The 16,623-nt window shown below is 39.8% G+C and overlaps 1 protein-coding gene across 5 annotated transcripts in view; it reads left to right on the forward strand.

The window, feature by feature from the left end:
- The window catches only part of PHACTR2 (phosphatase and actin regulator 2), a 299,218-nt gene that overhangs the window by 62,615 nt on the left and 219,980 nt on the right, over positions 1 to 16,623 (forward strand). Inside the window, exon 1 of one of the 5 annotated variants that reach the window (XM_086318150.1) lies at positions 7,123 to 7,204. The exons of 3 other annotated variants lie outside the window; for them this stretch is intronic. Coding sequence is in view for 1 of the 2 variants with exons in the window: in XM_086318143.1 (XP_086174269.1) it covers positions 14,316 to 14,328 (13 nt within the window). In the remaining variant the exon portion in view is untranslated. Of the gene's footprint in view, positions 1 to 7,122; positions 7,205 to 7,255; positions 14,329 to 16,623 lie in introns of those variants that run through there. One more of the 5 variants, XM_086318143.1, reaches the window with a different exon arrangement.

Consider the following 16,623-nt stretch of genomic DNA (forward strand, 5'->3'; position numbering starts at 1 on the left):
CAGACTCAAATGACTGATGAGCCAACATATTTTTAGTTCACACTTTCACAGAGCAAGCTGTAAGGTGTGCCCAAAGCTAACATTGCAGGGGACCTTGACAGGCAATGCTAACTATAAAGTTCCACATGTATGTTATTTTGGCATTCACATTTTAAATTACAAATATCAAACTTTATCCAGAGTTCAAGGGAACAGAGTCCTGCATTAGGCTTTCATGAAGAGGACCAGAGCTTGTTTTGTTGTTCTTGTTTTTAAAAGGGAGAAAGAATGCTGTTAGAATAAAGAAAAAGAATGTCGCCAGAATGTTCTACTTAATTTAGCCCTCCAAAGATAAACACACTGGTGAATCACTGCAGGCTGATGTTGCTATTTTAACGTTAATTCTGTATCTTCCCCCCACCCCCACCCTCGTTTCTGAATAGGTGGGTTGTAGGTAGTCTCACTTAGAAGTTTGTTCCTCTCAAATTCCTTGGAAGTTTCCCATGTTCCAACTATTTATGATGTAAGTGATGGCTCCTGGGGGCACTCAAAATGCTACTTTAAAGAATTTAAGAGTGTGTTTGAGAATTACCCAGTTTGCAGAGATTCTATAAAGTTAAGAGAGTCTCAGTCAGTTCAGTCACTCAGTCATGTCCCACTCTTTGCAACCCCATGGACTGTAGCACGCTAGGCCTCCCTGTCCATCACCAACTCCCAGAGCTTGCTCAAACTCATGTCCGTTGAGTTGGTGCCATCCAACCATCTCATCCTCATCCTTTTCCTCCTATCTTCAATCTTTCCCAGCGTCAGAGTCTTTTCCAATGAGTCAGTTCTTCACATCAGGTGGCATATTGGAGTTTTCAACTTTAGCATCAGACCTTCCAATTAACATTCAGGACTGATTTCCTTTAGGGTTGACTGGTTTGATCTCCTTGGAGTCCAAGGGACTCTCAAGAGACTTCTCCAACACCACAGTTTAAAAGCATCAATTCTTTGGCATTCAACTTTTTTTATAGTCCAACTCTCACGCCATACATGACTACTGGAAAAACTATGGCTTTGACTAGATAGACTTTTGTTGGCAAAGTAATGTCTCTGCTTTTTAAAATGCTGTCTAGGTTGGTCATAGCTTTTCTTCCAGGAAGCAAGTGTCTTTTAATTTTGTGGCTGCAGCCACCATCTGCAGTGATTTTGGAGCCCAGAGAAATAAAGTCTCTCACTGTTTCCATTGTTTCCCCATCTATTTGCCATGAAGTGATGGGACCAGATACCATAATCTTTGTTTTTTGCATGTTGAGTTTTAAACCAACTTTTTCACTCTCCTCTTTCACTTTCATCAAGAGGCTCTTTAGCTCTTCTTAGCTTTCTGCCATAAGGGTGGTGCCATCTGTGTATCTGAGGTTATTGATATTTCTCCCAGCAATCTTGATTCCAGCTTGTGCTTCATCCAGCATGGCATTTCTCATGACGTACTCTGCATATAAGTTAAATAAGCAGGGTAACAATATACAGCCTTGACGTACCCCTTTCCTGATTTGGAACCAGTCTGTTGTTCCATGTCCAGTTCCAACTGTTGGTTCTTGACCTGCATACAGGTTTCTCAGGAGGTAGGTAAGGTGGTCTGGTATTCCCATCTCTTTCAGAATTTCCCACAGTTTGTTGTGATCCACACAGTCAAAGGTTTTGGCATAGTCAATAAAGCAGAAGTAGTAAGAGAGTCTACTCATCATCAAACTTAACTAATTTAATTTGAACCCAGGTCTCCTGAGTCTCAATGGGGATTTTGCAGTCATGATTAAGTTAAGGATCTTGAGTTGAGGAAATTATCCTGGATTATTCAGTTGAGCTCAGTGTAATCACAAGGATCCTCATAATAGGACGGCAAAAGTATCAGGCATGGAGAAGGCAATGTGACAGCAGAAATAAAGATTAGAGTGATACAGCCACAAGCCAAGGAAGAGGCAAGGAGTGCTTTCTCCCCTGGAGCCTCCAGAAGACCAGTCAAGTCATCACTTTAATTTCAGCCACATAAAACCTTATTTCACACTTCTGACCCCCAGAACTGTATGTATAAATTTAGGTTATTAGAAGCCACTAAATTTGTGGTGATTTATTACAGTGGCAACAGGAAGCTAATACAGATGAAAAGACAATGGAGGGAGCAAGTTGAAAGCAGCACCATGAATCAGGTAGAGCAAGCAGTCATAGGATGGCTAGTTTCTTTTCTAAGAACAACCACATGGGCTCCCTGTCTCGGCCCATTTCCGTAGTGTTCTTTCAGAACCTGGCTAAACCCTGATTGTTATCCAGTGCCTTTCCTTGTCTTGCTTTTTTTTTTTTTTAATCCCATGGCTCCCAGAAACTTTTCTAACTTGGAGGAATCACTCAGCCTTCCAAACCTCAAAGATTGCAGCTAGATGTTTCCTGTGGTCCTAATGAGTCCTTCTAGAATTGTTTAGATGGCTAGTGTTTCTCACTCTTCTCTGTGCCAGGTTTAGTGGGTTAAGTAGTAAGCACATGAGATTAGTCCCTAGTAATTAAACTTAGATGGGATCTTATCCCTCATTCCCTTAGAACAATCATGTTAGTGGGAAAAGTCAGAGAACTTAGTCCCCAGTTAAATCAGCCAGCTATTTACTGATACCACCTTGTGTACTCAGCACTTTGCTCTAGGTGTCCTGGGTTGATATGAAAAACCCAGGTCATCTGCTGCTCTTGTCAATGAGGGCCTGGATGAGAAGATAGAAGGAGCATAAAGAGAAAGAATCATTGCCCCAATTGATCTGAAGACTAAGTACATATCAGTACTTATCAACTTTTTACTAATAGATGCCAAAGTGTACTTTTGAAGGAGGTGACCAAATTTTTGTTGGGCCCTTTAGAGAGATCAGGCAGAATTTGATGATTGAGTGAAAAAAAGTGACCAGTGCTTTTGAGGCATGGTGGGATTCTTCTATTAGTGAAATGAATGTGCCTGGACCACAGTATTTGTTTCTATCCATCACGTATCTGGTCACGTATTCATTCTAAAGGTAATTGCGCAGCATATAGTACTATTTTCAGAGCTATGAGGAAGAATGACCAGATCCCTCCTTTAGTGGACTGTGTCTTGCAGTAGATGTAATCAGTACACGTTTAATAAGGAATTCAAAGGTCTGTCTAGTCAAGGCTATGGTTTTTCCAGTGGTCATATATGGATGTGAGAGTTGGACTGTGAAGAAAGCTGAGCGACGAAGAATTGATGTTTTTGAACTGTTGTGTTGGACTTCTCTTGAGAGTCCCTTGGACTGCAAGGAGATACAACCAGTCCATCCTAAAGGAGATCAGTCCTGGGTGTTCACTGGAAGGACTGATGCTGAAGCTGAAACTCCAATACTCTGGCCACCTCATGCGAAGAGTTGACTCACTGGAAAAGACCCTGATGCTGGGAGGGACTGCGGGCAGGAGGAAAAGGGGATGACAGAGGATGAGATGGCTGGATGGCATCATCACTGACTCGATGGACATGAGTTTGAGTGAACTCCGGGAGTTGGTGATGGATAGGGAGGCCTGACGTGCTGTGATTCATGGGGTCGCAGAGTCGGACACGACTGAGCGACTGAACTGAATGCAAGTTGAGAAACACCTTATCACTAAAGAAATGTTAGCCATTTAATTTAAGTCACTTAGAGCCCAAAGCACTTTGTTGTAAGAATCCCAGAGAGGTATCCCATGAAGGAACACTTTTTGGTTGCAAAGTGATGTTTCCTGTCCAGCCTGTAGGAACAGCTTATTAAGATCCAGCCTAAACATTTCCAAGTCTTCAAGCTGTACAGGTAGCTGAAATATCCCACCCTTTCTTTACAAAACTACGATTCAGAAAAGAATTTGAGAGGTCATGAATCCATTCTGCTGGCTTAGATACAGATGCTTTCAAGAGCCAGGCAGTTCACAAAGGTGTATGCAGCTCAGTGTAAGACAATAGGGAGTGGTGGAGACTTTGGCAAACTGAGAACATGTGACTCATCTTAAGATTCTGGGGTTTGATCTGGCCAAATGATCACGTTAGTGGGCCAGATTTGATTAGACTGTTGGTTGACAGCCCTTGATTGCTCATCTAAGAAAACAGTAGTCTGACCCTTTCTGCAAGCCTGACAAAGACAATCATCTCTGTGAGTTTGGGTGGCAGGCTGCCTCCAGTCAGCCACCTGCCAGCACCTGCCAGCCATCTGTTAGTTGAAGAGAACTTGCTCTCTAGTTGAAGGGGGCACTCATCATGTTTTTGGCTAAGTGATGAATCGTGGGGAGAACTTGAGGCTGTATATTGCTGGAGCAGATTCTGAGTCAGTTTTTTCCTTTGTTTGCTTGTTTTTATAACAGTCAACTCATCCATAAGCATTAGTAACTGCCCTTTAAGCCACCCTTTTGGCTGATGGATGGAGTCAGGAGCTGTCTTTTGCCAACTGCTCAGTACCAATCAGACAGATGCCTTCCTCTACATTCCAATGACCTGGTTGTATTGCAGCTGATTCAGTGATTTTTTTTTTTTTTTTTTTGAGAATTGGCCATAATAAAGTAGGTGGAAAGTTCCTGAAAACTATTTTTAAAAATACTTAAAGTGATAAATACATCGATCTGGATAATGGTAAGCATATATCATTCTGCTATAACTTAATAGATTTATAAGATAGTCTCCCTTCAGAAATAATTTTTAAATGCAGCTCTCTCCTGGAATTTAGAGACAGGCTCATATGTCTCTTTTCAGGCAGAAATTCTACCATTCTTATTTTCATATCAACACTATTGAGTATTATTGAAGACTAAGAGATTTCTTTTTTGGTGAGGCACAAAAGATTAGCTTTAAACATTTTATTAGGCAAATTGAGACATAAACCTGTAACCTTAAAAGAAATTTTTCATAGACAACACACTTATGGTTACCAAAGGTGAAATGGGAAAGGGAGGGATAAATTAGGAGCATGGGATTAACTGATGCATACCACTATATATAAAGCAGATAACCAACAGGGACCTGTTGTATAGTACATGGAACTATATTCGGTATCTTTACTTATAATGAATTAAAAATGAATTAAGTAAAATATTAGTATCAGTTCAATTCAGTTCAGTCGCTCAGTCGTGTCCAACTCTTTGCGACCCTATGAATTGCAGCACGCCAGGCCTCCCTGTCCATCACCAACTCCTGGAGTTCACTCAAACTCATGTCCATTGAGTCAGTGATGCCATCCAGCCATCTCATCCTCTGTCGTCCCCTTCTCCTCCTGCCCCCAATCCCTCCCAGCATCAGAGTCTTTTCCAATGAGTCAACTCTTCGCATGAGGTGGCCAAATTACTAGAGTTTCAGCTTTAGCATCATTCCTTCCAAAGAACACCCAGGACTGATCTCCTTCAGAATGGACTGGTTGGATCTCCTTGCAGTCCATGTATAAACAAGCCAAATAGTATTATATTTTGTATGGTGATCTGCGAAAGTAGAGTGCCACAAGTTTCATGTGCTCCTAGGTTGTTAGGGAAAGTTTTATACACAAGGTGAGAAGGATGTAATTCCTTGAATGAAGTAAGAAAAGTGATCCAGTGATTGATAGGAGAGTAAATGCATGGACGGAGTCTGTGCTGCAGATGCCTGATAATCAGGGTGCTATAGTAATCTAAATCAGAAAGAAATTAGCATGTTTTCTCAATGTATGTGTGCTTACTAATGGAGAAGTTATGTTTGTTGCCTGGTGGCTCAGATGGTAGAGAATCTGCCTGCAGTGCAGACCCGGATTTGATCCCTGCCTGGGTCAGGAAAATTTCTTGGAGGAGGAAATGGCAGTTAGTCCACTCCCCGGTATTCTTGCCTGGGGAACTCCATGGATGGGCTACAGTCCATGAGGTCGCCCAGAGTTGAACATGACTGAGCGACTAACACACACATTTTTTTGCCTACTATACTAATATTGATATATCATGTATATTATGTAGCATAAAAACAAAACATTTTAAAGGCCAGAATCAAGGTGAAATCACCAATATTTCAGAAATAATAAAAATTTATTAATAAGACAAAAGTCCTATGGACAAAATTATTTATTTTTAATGAAGGCAGTGATTGTGGATTGTTTTTTTTTCTTTTTAATTCTTGGTTTAATACTTCAAGAAATAGCAAGTCCACTATTTGATTCTCAGTGAGTTTATTGTGATACCTGGCTTTAATGGCAATCAGAATTGAAAAAGATATCTGAGTTGAAAAACTGCATCGTTGACTGAGCTTGTTAAATCATAGTTCAGTCCCATCAACTTTTCATGTGGAGCTCTTGGTTGAAATTCACTAGTAAGTGACTTTCTCCCCTGTTGTCATTGGTTATTCTTGAAAACTAATCAGTATGTGTTGCACAATTATATTTCAGCAAATGAGTTAAAAATCCACTAAAATTCATTTGAAAGCTTTTAAAACCAAATTAAGAAAATGGTTTCCTAAATTTGGATCAACTTTATATAGAACTGTTTACAGTATGTTTCAAGTCTGACGTACGGAAAAGTGAAAGTGCCAAGAAAATCTGTATATTAAATATCATTATACCTTTTTCTCTTTTATACAAAAATCAGTGTTAATAGACATTTTGGTATTTTCCTCCCTCAAAACAGTGGGATCACTTTGTACCTCCCCAGTGTGCAGTTCAGTTGATTTTAGAAATTTGCTCTAAGTAACCAAACTGTTTCTGTTCTTTTAGTGGTTGTTCCTAATTTTTACAAAACATATATAACTAAAAATTTATCTAACAATTTAAAATTTAAATCTAAAGTTAGTCACTGTTTCTCTTTTCCTTTCACACTTTAAGGTCTCATGGAACATCTCCCCCTATTTTGTTATGTTTATCCTGTTTGGCTTCTTTTTTGCAGATGTTTTGTGAATTATAAAATTACTATTTCATAACCAATAGTTATTTAAATATCCAAATGCATCTTATCAGTTTCTTACTCATTATTATTTTTTTTCATTCTGTTCCTTCTCTCTGGGTTGACTTTTCATCTCACAAATTGTATCCTTTAGTAATTTTTAGTTTCCGTGTCTGTATCAGTGAATGTATCAATGTTTAGTCATGAGCAGTAGTAAAGCTGGATATAAAATTCAAGGTTGACATTTATTTTCTTTCAGCCTCTTGTCTTCTGGCATCTGTCATTGATGATAAGAAGTCTCTGTTGGTCTGAGGGTCATGACTCTCTTTCATTTCCAAGATTTCCTGTAAGTTATTTTCCATATCCATCTATTATTGTCCCATAGCCACCTGTTTTCTTTTCCTTTTTTTTTTTTTATAGAAGTCATCCCTTCACTGTCTCTTTGATAAACATAGTCATTAAAAATCTTTATGAGACTTCCATGGCATTGATATTATTAATATTCATGTTTTATTGGTTATTTTATTTACTCGCTTTGTCAAATTTTGGATTTTTGGAATTCCAAATATTTGGAATTCAGCTTATGAATTCGAGTGGAAGGTCTTTTTAAAAAATCATTTGCCTCTTTGGTTTTGATTTCAACTCTTTTCCTCTCTAATAGTGTTATGATGTGAAGTTGCCTCCACCTTGTTCCTCTGGTCCTCTAGTCTAGAGTCAAGTCTTCCCAATGACTTTGGGGGCACCTGCTCTATTTTGAGGGGATATTGCAGATCTCATATTGTGGGAGACAGCATGAAGCTTATTTTGTTCTTTCTTGTGAGGTTTATCCTCCCTCCACCCACCGAGGCTTTATAAAGTCTTGGCTTCTGGAAATAAGTCAACAGCCATTTTTAAACTTCCTTTCTTGAGTCAAGGAGCCCTTTTCAAGCAGAGCCTGACTCTGACGCCTCCTTTCTGAAGTGGAGCTCTTTTTAATCCATCACCACACAGGAGCCAAGTGCCTGGGCTGGAGCCCCTGCTTTTGCCCCTTGAGCACAGCACGGCTCAGTGGAAGCTGAGTCAGAGCTTTGAACTTTCCACTCCTTTCTAATTCATGGAAATGGTTATATAGGTTCTCCAGCCCAGCTGTGACTTACCTATTTAACATTTTGTCACATTACTATGTCTTTGGTGTTCTGAACCAAAAGTCCAAACCTGTCAGAAGACTATCTGGTGGTTATAGCTCATCAACCCTGAATATTCATTGGATAGACTAATGCTGAAGCTGAAGCGCCAATACTTAGGCCATCTGATGTGAAGAGCCGACTCATTGGAGAAGACCAGATGCTGGGAAAGATTGATGGCAGCAGGAGAAGGGAGCAACAGAGAATAAGATGATTGGATGGCATCACCAACTCAACAGACATGAGTTTGAGCAAACTCCAGGGGACAGTGAAGGACAGGAAGCCTGGTGTGCTGCAGTCCATGGGGTTGCAAAGAGTTGGACATGACTTAGCAACTGAACAACAACAGCAATAGCTCATCAAGGTCTAGATGCCAGCTGAGTTCTAAGTTTGTTGAAAAGTTCCCTGTCCTCTGCATTAAGATGTTCTTAAAGTCTGTGTGAATGGAAGTCATAATCTAAGGATCACGTATAAGGAAAGAGAAGCAAAAGTTAACAGTAATTCAGAAGACCCCTCCCCATACTCTCACCTTACAGTAGAAGAGAAATCTCTAAATGAGAATGGTTAGGAATAATAAAAAATATAGGTGTGTCAAGTAAATATTGTCCTAAAATCCAGATAATGTAACATTAGATAAATGTCTAATGTTTTTCTGCCCAAATCTTCCTGGAAATAATATCTGTTGCAGAACTTCATCCTATGAACTTTTTTTTTAATAGTTCAGGGATTGGGTTTAGTACTTAGGAGAGTTATAAATCCAAGCAATGTATTCATCAAAACTATCTGTGTCCCACAGCTGTTCTTGTCAGAGCAGTGGCAAGAATCTTTTCAGAACAGATTTCCAGTAGGGACTGGAAGCAAGCTTGACTATTTCCTAATTGGTAGTTATATTTCAATACTTCTTTCTTTGGATGAATCAAGAGATGACAGGCTGACCAGGGTCTCCCAGAGATCTGCTGAGCCAAGCAGCATTACGACCTGGGCAACTTATTCTCTAATTCTTCTGTTCCAAGGAAAAGAGTTTAACTTTTTAGAGAAGGAACCCAATTAGTCCTGAAAGCCAAGCCATATTTGTAGCCTACGGTTCTGGAGTTATTACACCTCCTGGAAAAGACTTCCTGCTTCTAGTTCTGCACAGTCTTCATTTGAACAGCTCTTGGTACACCTGGGCTCAGATTCCTGTCAGAAGAAGTAGAGTGCGGTTGCCACCATTTCTTCCCTATGTCCCCAAGCACATGAAAGCACCTGCTAGGAAAGTTGAGAAATAATATGAAACAATATGAAAGGTACAAACTTTCAGTTATAAGATAAGTCCTGGGAGGTAAAGTACACTCTGGTGACTATAAATTAACCTGGCTGTGTGGTGTATTTGAAAGTTGTAAGAGAGTGGATCACAAGTTCTTATCACAGGGGAAAAAAAAAAAACACATTTTTTTCTTTTGTATCTATATGAGATTATGGGTGTTAAACTTATTGTGAAAATCCTTTTGCAATATGTGTAGGTCATTATGCTGTGGGTTTCCCTGGTGGCTCAGATGGTAAAGAACTTGCCTGCAATGCGGGAGACCTGGGTCTGATCTCTGAGTTAGGAAGATCCCCTGGAGGAGGGCAAGGCAACCCACTCCAGTATTCTTGCCTGGAGAATCCCCATGGACAGAGGAGCCTCGTGGGCTACAGTCCATGGGGTTGCAAAGAGTTGGACACGACTGAGTGACTAAGCACAGCACAGCATTATGCTGTACATCTTAAACCAAGTGCTATATCAGTGATATCTCAATAAAACTGGGTGACAGGTGAAGAAATAATGTCAAATAAGGAGAACTTCTCTGGGAAGCCAAGACAGCTTTGAAATTGAAAGGGAGAGATGTTAATAGAGTTTTGTTTTAAAATAATTGTATTTATTTATTTTTGGCTGTGCTGGGTCTTCGTTGCTGCCAGGCTTTTCTCTAGCTGTGGTGCACAGCTTCTCTTTGCAGTGGCTTTCCTTGCTGTGGAGCTCTGACTCTAGAGCACCAGCTCAGGAGTTGTGCTGCATGAGCTCTAGAGTGTGGGCTCAATGGTTGTGGCTCACGGGCTTAGTTGTTTCACGGCATGTGGGATCTTCCCAGGTCAGGGATCGAACTCATGTCTCCAGCTTTGGCGGGTGGATTCTTTACCACTGAGCCACCAGGGAAGCTTGTTTTGTTTTTTTGACAAAGATGTGATACTAGCCAGGTGATCACCAGGTGCCTGACGATACATTTGAAGGTGCTGGACACCGCTGGTGGCCTTGCTCTTGTGACCTCGGCTGTACAGGCCTGGAGTCACAAACATCTCACAACCCACCTCAGGCAAACGGTTCTTAGAAAACCCTGCAGGTAGGCTGTAGCCTTCTTTCTGCAAGTGGGAGAGCAAGGAGGGTGGGTTTTTTTTTTCTTTTTTTTTTTTAGATGCAGATACTCCAAATTACCACTGGCCTCAAACAAATGAGTCTGATTCTAAGAAAGATGAGGAATAGAGATAATGGGACAGTTAATAAAAACAGGAACTAAATCTATTTTAAAACCTGATGTACAGCACTACTCTTTTTAATGCTGCTGCTATGCCGTACAGTATCTTCGGGACCATTAGAAAGGGCCTGCTTTGTATTCAGGCGTTTCCCAACTAGAGCATATTATTTGTGGGTCTGAATTAAATCGGTGGAGTGACTGGGTTCTCTCTGGAGCTTGAGGGAAATGTTTCATTCACCGTGCTTTTCCATTGTTAGGTTGGCTTCTTCTGATTCTGGGTCAGGGCAGTTGTGGTACTGAGAGCAAGAGCAGGGGTAAAAGTTGATGAGTCCTTAGCAATCTGTGCAGTTTTTAAATGGCCTGTTTGGTGTTTTGTTTTGGTTTGGTTTCGGTTTTAAATTTTTATTTTATATTGGAGTATAGCTGATTAACAATGTTGTGATGGTTTCTGGTGGACAGCAAAGAGACTCAGCCATATGTACACGTGTATTCCCTCAGACTTCCCTATGGGCCTGATTCTTAATAGTCACCCAACATTAGTTTCATTATTTCTTGACATCTTTCTATGTTGCCTGTCCCTTTTTTATCTCTTACAACATCAGGAGTTAGAGAGGATCAAGCACTTAGCAGGTGAGGAAGGGAGATTGTGAGCTCTTAAATAAGGAAGATGATCCTGGAATAAAATAGTAGAAAAGGTTATTTTCTACTATTTTAAATTGCAGAAATGTAGTGAAGGACCATAGTTCCTCATCTGAAACCCTTGGAATCAGGTGTGTTTCCAAATTAAAAATTTTTACATTTTAAAAAGGTAGGAGAATGCATATAATACATGTTATATGTTATATATCATCCCCAGCAGTGTCTGGACAGACTCCCATACTTGTAAAATTAAATTTTCTGAAGCAAAATATGTTATTCACTCTAAGTGGGACTTAAATAGCCAAGTCAGTTGTGACCCCCCAATGCATTTTGGAGCCAAACTTTAAAAAAAGTTAAGATTTTCAGAACTTTCTGGACTTATCCTTGTGTATAAGAGATTGTGGGATCTTATGTAAACCACATCATGAGCTAAACAGAGTTTAATAGTCTGTTCTTAGAACCTAATCAGTGTTTACGAGAAAAAGTGTTTTTCAAATAACCAACATAACAAACTTTTAAAAAAAATTATTTTTCAATCAAGTGTAGTTGATGTATAGTGTTATGCTAGTGTCAGGTATATAGCAAAGTGTTTCAGTTACACATACATATATATTTGTACACTGTTGCGGTTTTGTTGCTGTCTCCCACTCTTTTGTGACCCCATGGACTGTGGCCCTCCAGGCTCCTCTGTCCAGGAGATTTCCCAGGCAAGAATACTGGAGTGGGGTGCCATTTTCTTCTGCAGGGCATCTTCCTGACCTAGAGTTAGAACCCTTGTCTCCTGCATTGACAGGCAGATTCTTTACCACTGAGCCACCAGGGAAGTCCATATATGTATGTATGTATATGCATACATATATGTGTATATATATATCCTTTTTCAGATTCTTTTCTCATATAGATTATTATGAAATATTTGGCAGAGTTCCCTGTACTATGTAGTAGGTCCTTGTTGGTTATCTGTTTTATATAGGGCTGTGTATCTGTTAATTCCAAACTCCTAATTAATCCCTCCTCCCACTTTCCCCTTTGGTAACCATAAGTTTGTTTCCTATGTGAGTCTGTTTTCTAAAACAAACTTCAAGGGCACAGTCTGTTTGTACTTTAGGGACTCATTGTATTAATAAAAATAATCGACTCACACATTGAACTCTGTGCAAAGATCATATGTTTGTTGTTTAGTTGCTAAGTTGTGTCTGACTTTTGCGACCCTATGTACTCTAGCCCACCAGGCTCCTCTGTTCATGGGATTCTCCAGGCAAGAATGCTGGAGTGGGTTGCCATTTCCTTCTCCAGAGGATATTCCTGACCAAGGAACTGAACCCACATCTTTTGCATTGCAGGTGGATTCTTTACCACTGGGCCACCAGGGAAGCCTGAAAGTTAATATGAATATATTCCTATCAGTCAGCATCCATGCCGAATAGAGCTATTCCTTACCAAAATCTCAAACTTCATAATATACCGTCTCTCTGATTTAGCTTTTGTATTTCCCTAACTCTTCTTTTTTTAAGGATTAGCTTGCCCTAGATTTCCTACAGACAACACTCATTCTGCGTAGTTGACAGTCTTAATCAGGGCAGGTAGATGAGTTATGGAAGCCACAGTGATTTGAGTCTCTTGGGATCAAAGCAATTTTCAAAAACATATGAAGAATGGTTTTCTGAAATTAATCTAGTGATATACCCTCCAATTACTGTGACAGAATTAAAATAATGGGGATAAAAATCTCAGGGCAAAATCACTGAGAAATGCAGCTTTTCTTTGAGGAAAATATATGTTCTATCACAAATGAAGTATATCACCTAAACAGTACAGAAACCTCAAATCTCTAAGTTTGGTGACATTAAAAACAAAAATACTTAGAAACTGTTGAAAGAGAAGCCCAGATTGCAAATAATTTGCAACTTGTTTGTTGCTTGAAATTCTAGTGGCATTAAATGAATTGCTTTTTAAAATTTAACAATGCAGGGGGTTTGCTAACACTCCAACTGCTTTTTTAAAACTTGTGAAAATAAAAAACGTGTAGAGCCTTACTATACATTGTTTCATAGGTTAAATGAGGCCATTCTATTTTTTTTCCTATAGCTGAGAAAATGCAGTAAACAGAATTGTGCTCTCCCCAGATTCTAGTATAACAGCCTCAGGGCATGGCCCATGATTGCTTCAACACTCTGCTCATCTTTATGCCCTGACCCGGGTGGAAGCAGTGCAGTGTGTGGTGGCTTTGAGGGTCATCTTTATATAGCCAAATTAAAGAAAAGGAGTGCGATGGACTTTCTTGTGTTAGTAAATGCATTTTTCTTGATCCTCAAATTTCTGTTACTTTGATGGCTACAGATTGTAACAGACTATAGGATTCCCCTGGCATCTTTTGACAATTATTTTTTGTGTTATTAGTGACATTTAGGGAGATCCCTTTGAATTTCTGTGTTAACACAGGTGGGCAGAAATTCTGACCAGAAATAGGAACACGAGTCATGATGAAAACATAACCAAAATGAAATGAAAATACTTACCTTATTAGTATGTATGTAGAGCAGAAATATTACAGATGGCCTTTATTTTAGAATGCTGGATCTGCTGTTCCTTGCCCACCCCCAACAGCAACAACAATAACTGAAAATAAACTTTAAGATTCTAAATGGAAAAGTTGCCCAGTCATCCCGTGATGTCAGTAATAAAGGCTGGACCATGTTTAGATTAGTCCCCAACGAAGGATAATTTATTGCATTTTTTAAAAAAGATTTCTTTCTACCTTTTAGTTATCTGTGCCTCTTTCTGTTCGTGTTTGCTCTGGCATCTTTTGGAAAAGCACTGTGCTCTGCGCAGCATGTGCGCTGCTTTTTGGAAATGTGCAATACACTCCACATTGCAGTGTTTTTTTTTTCCCTCCCTTGCTTGGAACAGAGGTGAAAACCCCAGTGGATTCAAGTACCCACTTGATAGGCTCAGTCTCTCTTAATCAGCCCGTAATGGAGCTAATGGCTGTTTGTCATCCTTGGAGATATAAATTTCCTGGCGGTGTCTCCTGCAGACAGTGCATGAAGTATGCTCTGTGTGCCAGCAAGGACTGATAATCAGCAGAAGGGCAGGGTGCTTCGTTAGCCAGGAGAGGAGCCGGGCTTCCTAGCTGCCAGGCTCCAGAACTCGTCACTCCTGAGACATGGACAATGCCGGTAGGTAAAGCAAGCATGTCCTTCTTCACAGCCTCTGGGGCTCGTTTGCTGTCTCCATCCCTTGCGGCGGAAGGTTTGCCTGTCTGTTGGTCTTATTCTGCCCTGAAAGGTTCAGGACCGGGAGCTATACAATGGGTTAACCCTGCTGCATTGTCCACAAGGCAATTAGTGTTTGCTTGCAAGTTCAGGAATTGGGAACGCGGATTGTAATTCCACATTCACCTTTTGGAAGACTGCACTGTTATTTCGGCTGCAGGCTTGTGTGCTGTTTGATTCTTTTGTGCTCAGAACAGTGGGTGAAAAGGGCATGTAGTGAATGATAAAACTAGTACTAAGGGCAGGAGGTGGGGGCAAAAGGTAGATGGTGTTAATGAGCTGAACAAAAACGTTTTTTCACCGTTACAAGATGTAGAGTGTCACAGCAGACGAATTCTTGTGTCCGATGCTTAGTCTTCATGTTAGATGCAGTGTAGGAAATGTCTCAGGATCGTCCGATGTTTTAGTTTCAGTGTACAGACATTAGGGGCCAATCACGCACCTTTTAATAATGTGTTGGTTTTTAACATCTTTACTTGACAGCTAGACATGCGTGACTACAGAAGTATTCTAATGCCAGTCAAATGATTAGCATAAAACTGCTTCTCAGGCAGAACTTTCTCTCTTGCCTTTGCTATATTGAACTTTTAGATGATACACACTATGGGATTACTTCCTATTTCAGGGTTGCTGACACTTAAAGCAGAATTCTCCCAACTGTGTTATGGATCCTCTGCCTCCTGAAGGGTATTAGTTCAGTTCCTCTGCTGGTGTCTGTTTTACAGCAATGCCTATAGCTCCTGAGATGCAGTCAGCTCTGCTAAGAGAATAATGCATCATGTAAAACACATTGTACACAGTAAGACCCCCCCCCATTTTTTGGAAAACATGTTTGTTTATGAAATGTAGCTGTTTCAGGGCTTGGCGCAGGTATTGCAGGCAAGCAAAAATTTTGAAGACAGAGTGTTTTGAGGTCTTTTGTGAAATCACTTACCAGGAGTCAAACTCTGTAACTAAAATAATTTTGTATTTGACGTGGAAAGCATTGAAATAAATTGGGATACTATGTTGGGATGAACATTGAGGGTTGTGAAACACACACATATTAGGCTGTGTGTGTGTGTATGTGTGTGTGTGCATATGTGTGTGTGTGTGTGTGCGTGTGTGTGTGTATGTGTGTGTGTGTGTGTGCCTGTGTGTATAGTAGTAGTAGTAATAGTAGTAGTAGTAGTAGGGAGGAAGAGCCTGGGTTGATGCATATGCATTCTTCCCCCATCTTGATCATGAAAAAAATTTGCCATAGTGCTTATCATAAAAGCATGTAGATATGATATTCCATGACAAGGCACAATTTCAAGATCAACCAAAAGCTTTTCTAGTTACAGCAGGAGAGTGAGTAAAAAATAAATAAACAAACCAAAATCCCTAATTTCACCTCATTTAAAACTCCTGCCACCCACAATTAATTATACTGATGTCCTGGCAGAATTATCACTTTAATTCAAGCAAATGCTTTTAACTGACTCATATATTTATTTAAAGGCCATTTAAGAAAAAGAAAGAAACTACTGTAGCAGACTTTTTGTAGGTTTAAAAAAATGCTAAAGGTTATGATTTACTTTTTGGCTAACCATAGCTTAGGGGGATAAGTGTTGTCACAATTTTATACTTGATTATGGTTTTAAATGCCATTCATAAAATACCTCTGCTCCTGACATGTTTAAGAATATTTAGGCACTGTGTCAAGTGGCTTTTAAAGCAGCAATCTCTATATCATTTCAAATTTTAGGTGGAATCTCAGATTTGGATATGTATACCTATAAGTGGAATAACAGGATTTTAAGTGACATTTTAAAAATATTTCAGAAATAACATCTTTCTTATAATGGTGAATTGGTTGCTACCGATCACTTTTCATGGTAATTTCATGATGATGTAAGCAGCCTGTCTTATAGGAGGGCAATGTAAACATTTATTTCTCTTTCTCTCTCTCTTTCTCTCTCTCTCTCTCTCTCTCACACACACACACACACACACCCTTTCGATACATTGTATTGACTATAAGGAAGGCATTTGAGATGGTACTGGTAAGTGGCCAAAAAGGAAAAACCCTCAAAATATCTTTAACATCATACCAAAACACCCAATTAACTTGGAGTACTGCAATTTCTCCCATTTAATTTAAACAAAATAATGATGTTGTCTGCCTAAATTTTTCCCATCAGAGATGGGTTCAGGCCCTGATAACAGAGGCCAGCA

The sequence above is a fragment of the Bos grunniens genome, chromosome 9 (genome assembly GCF_055505025.1).
Source record: "Bos grunniens cultivar Pamir isolate PY7600 chromosome 9, Bosgru_T2T1.0, whole genome shotgun sequence".
Lineage (NCBI taxonomy): Eukaryota > Metazoa > Chordata > Mammalia > Artiodactyla > Bovidae > Bos > Bos grunniens.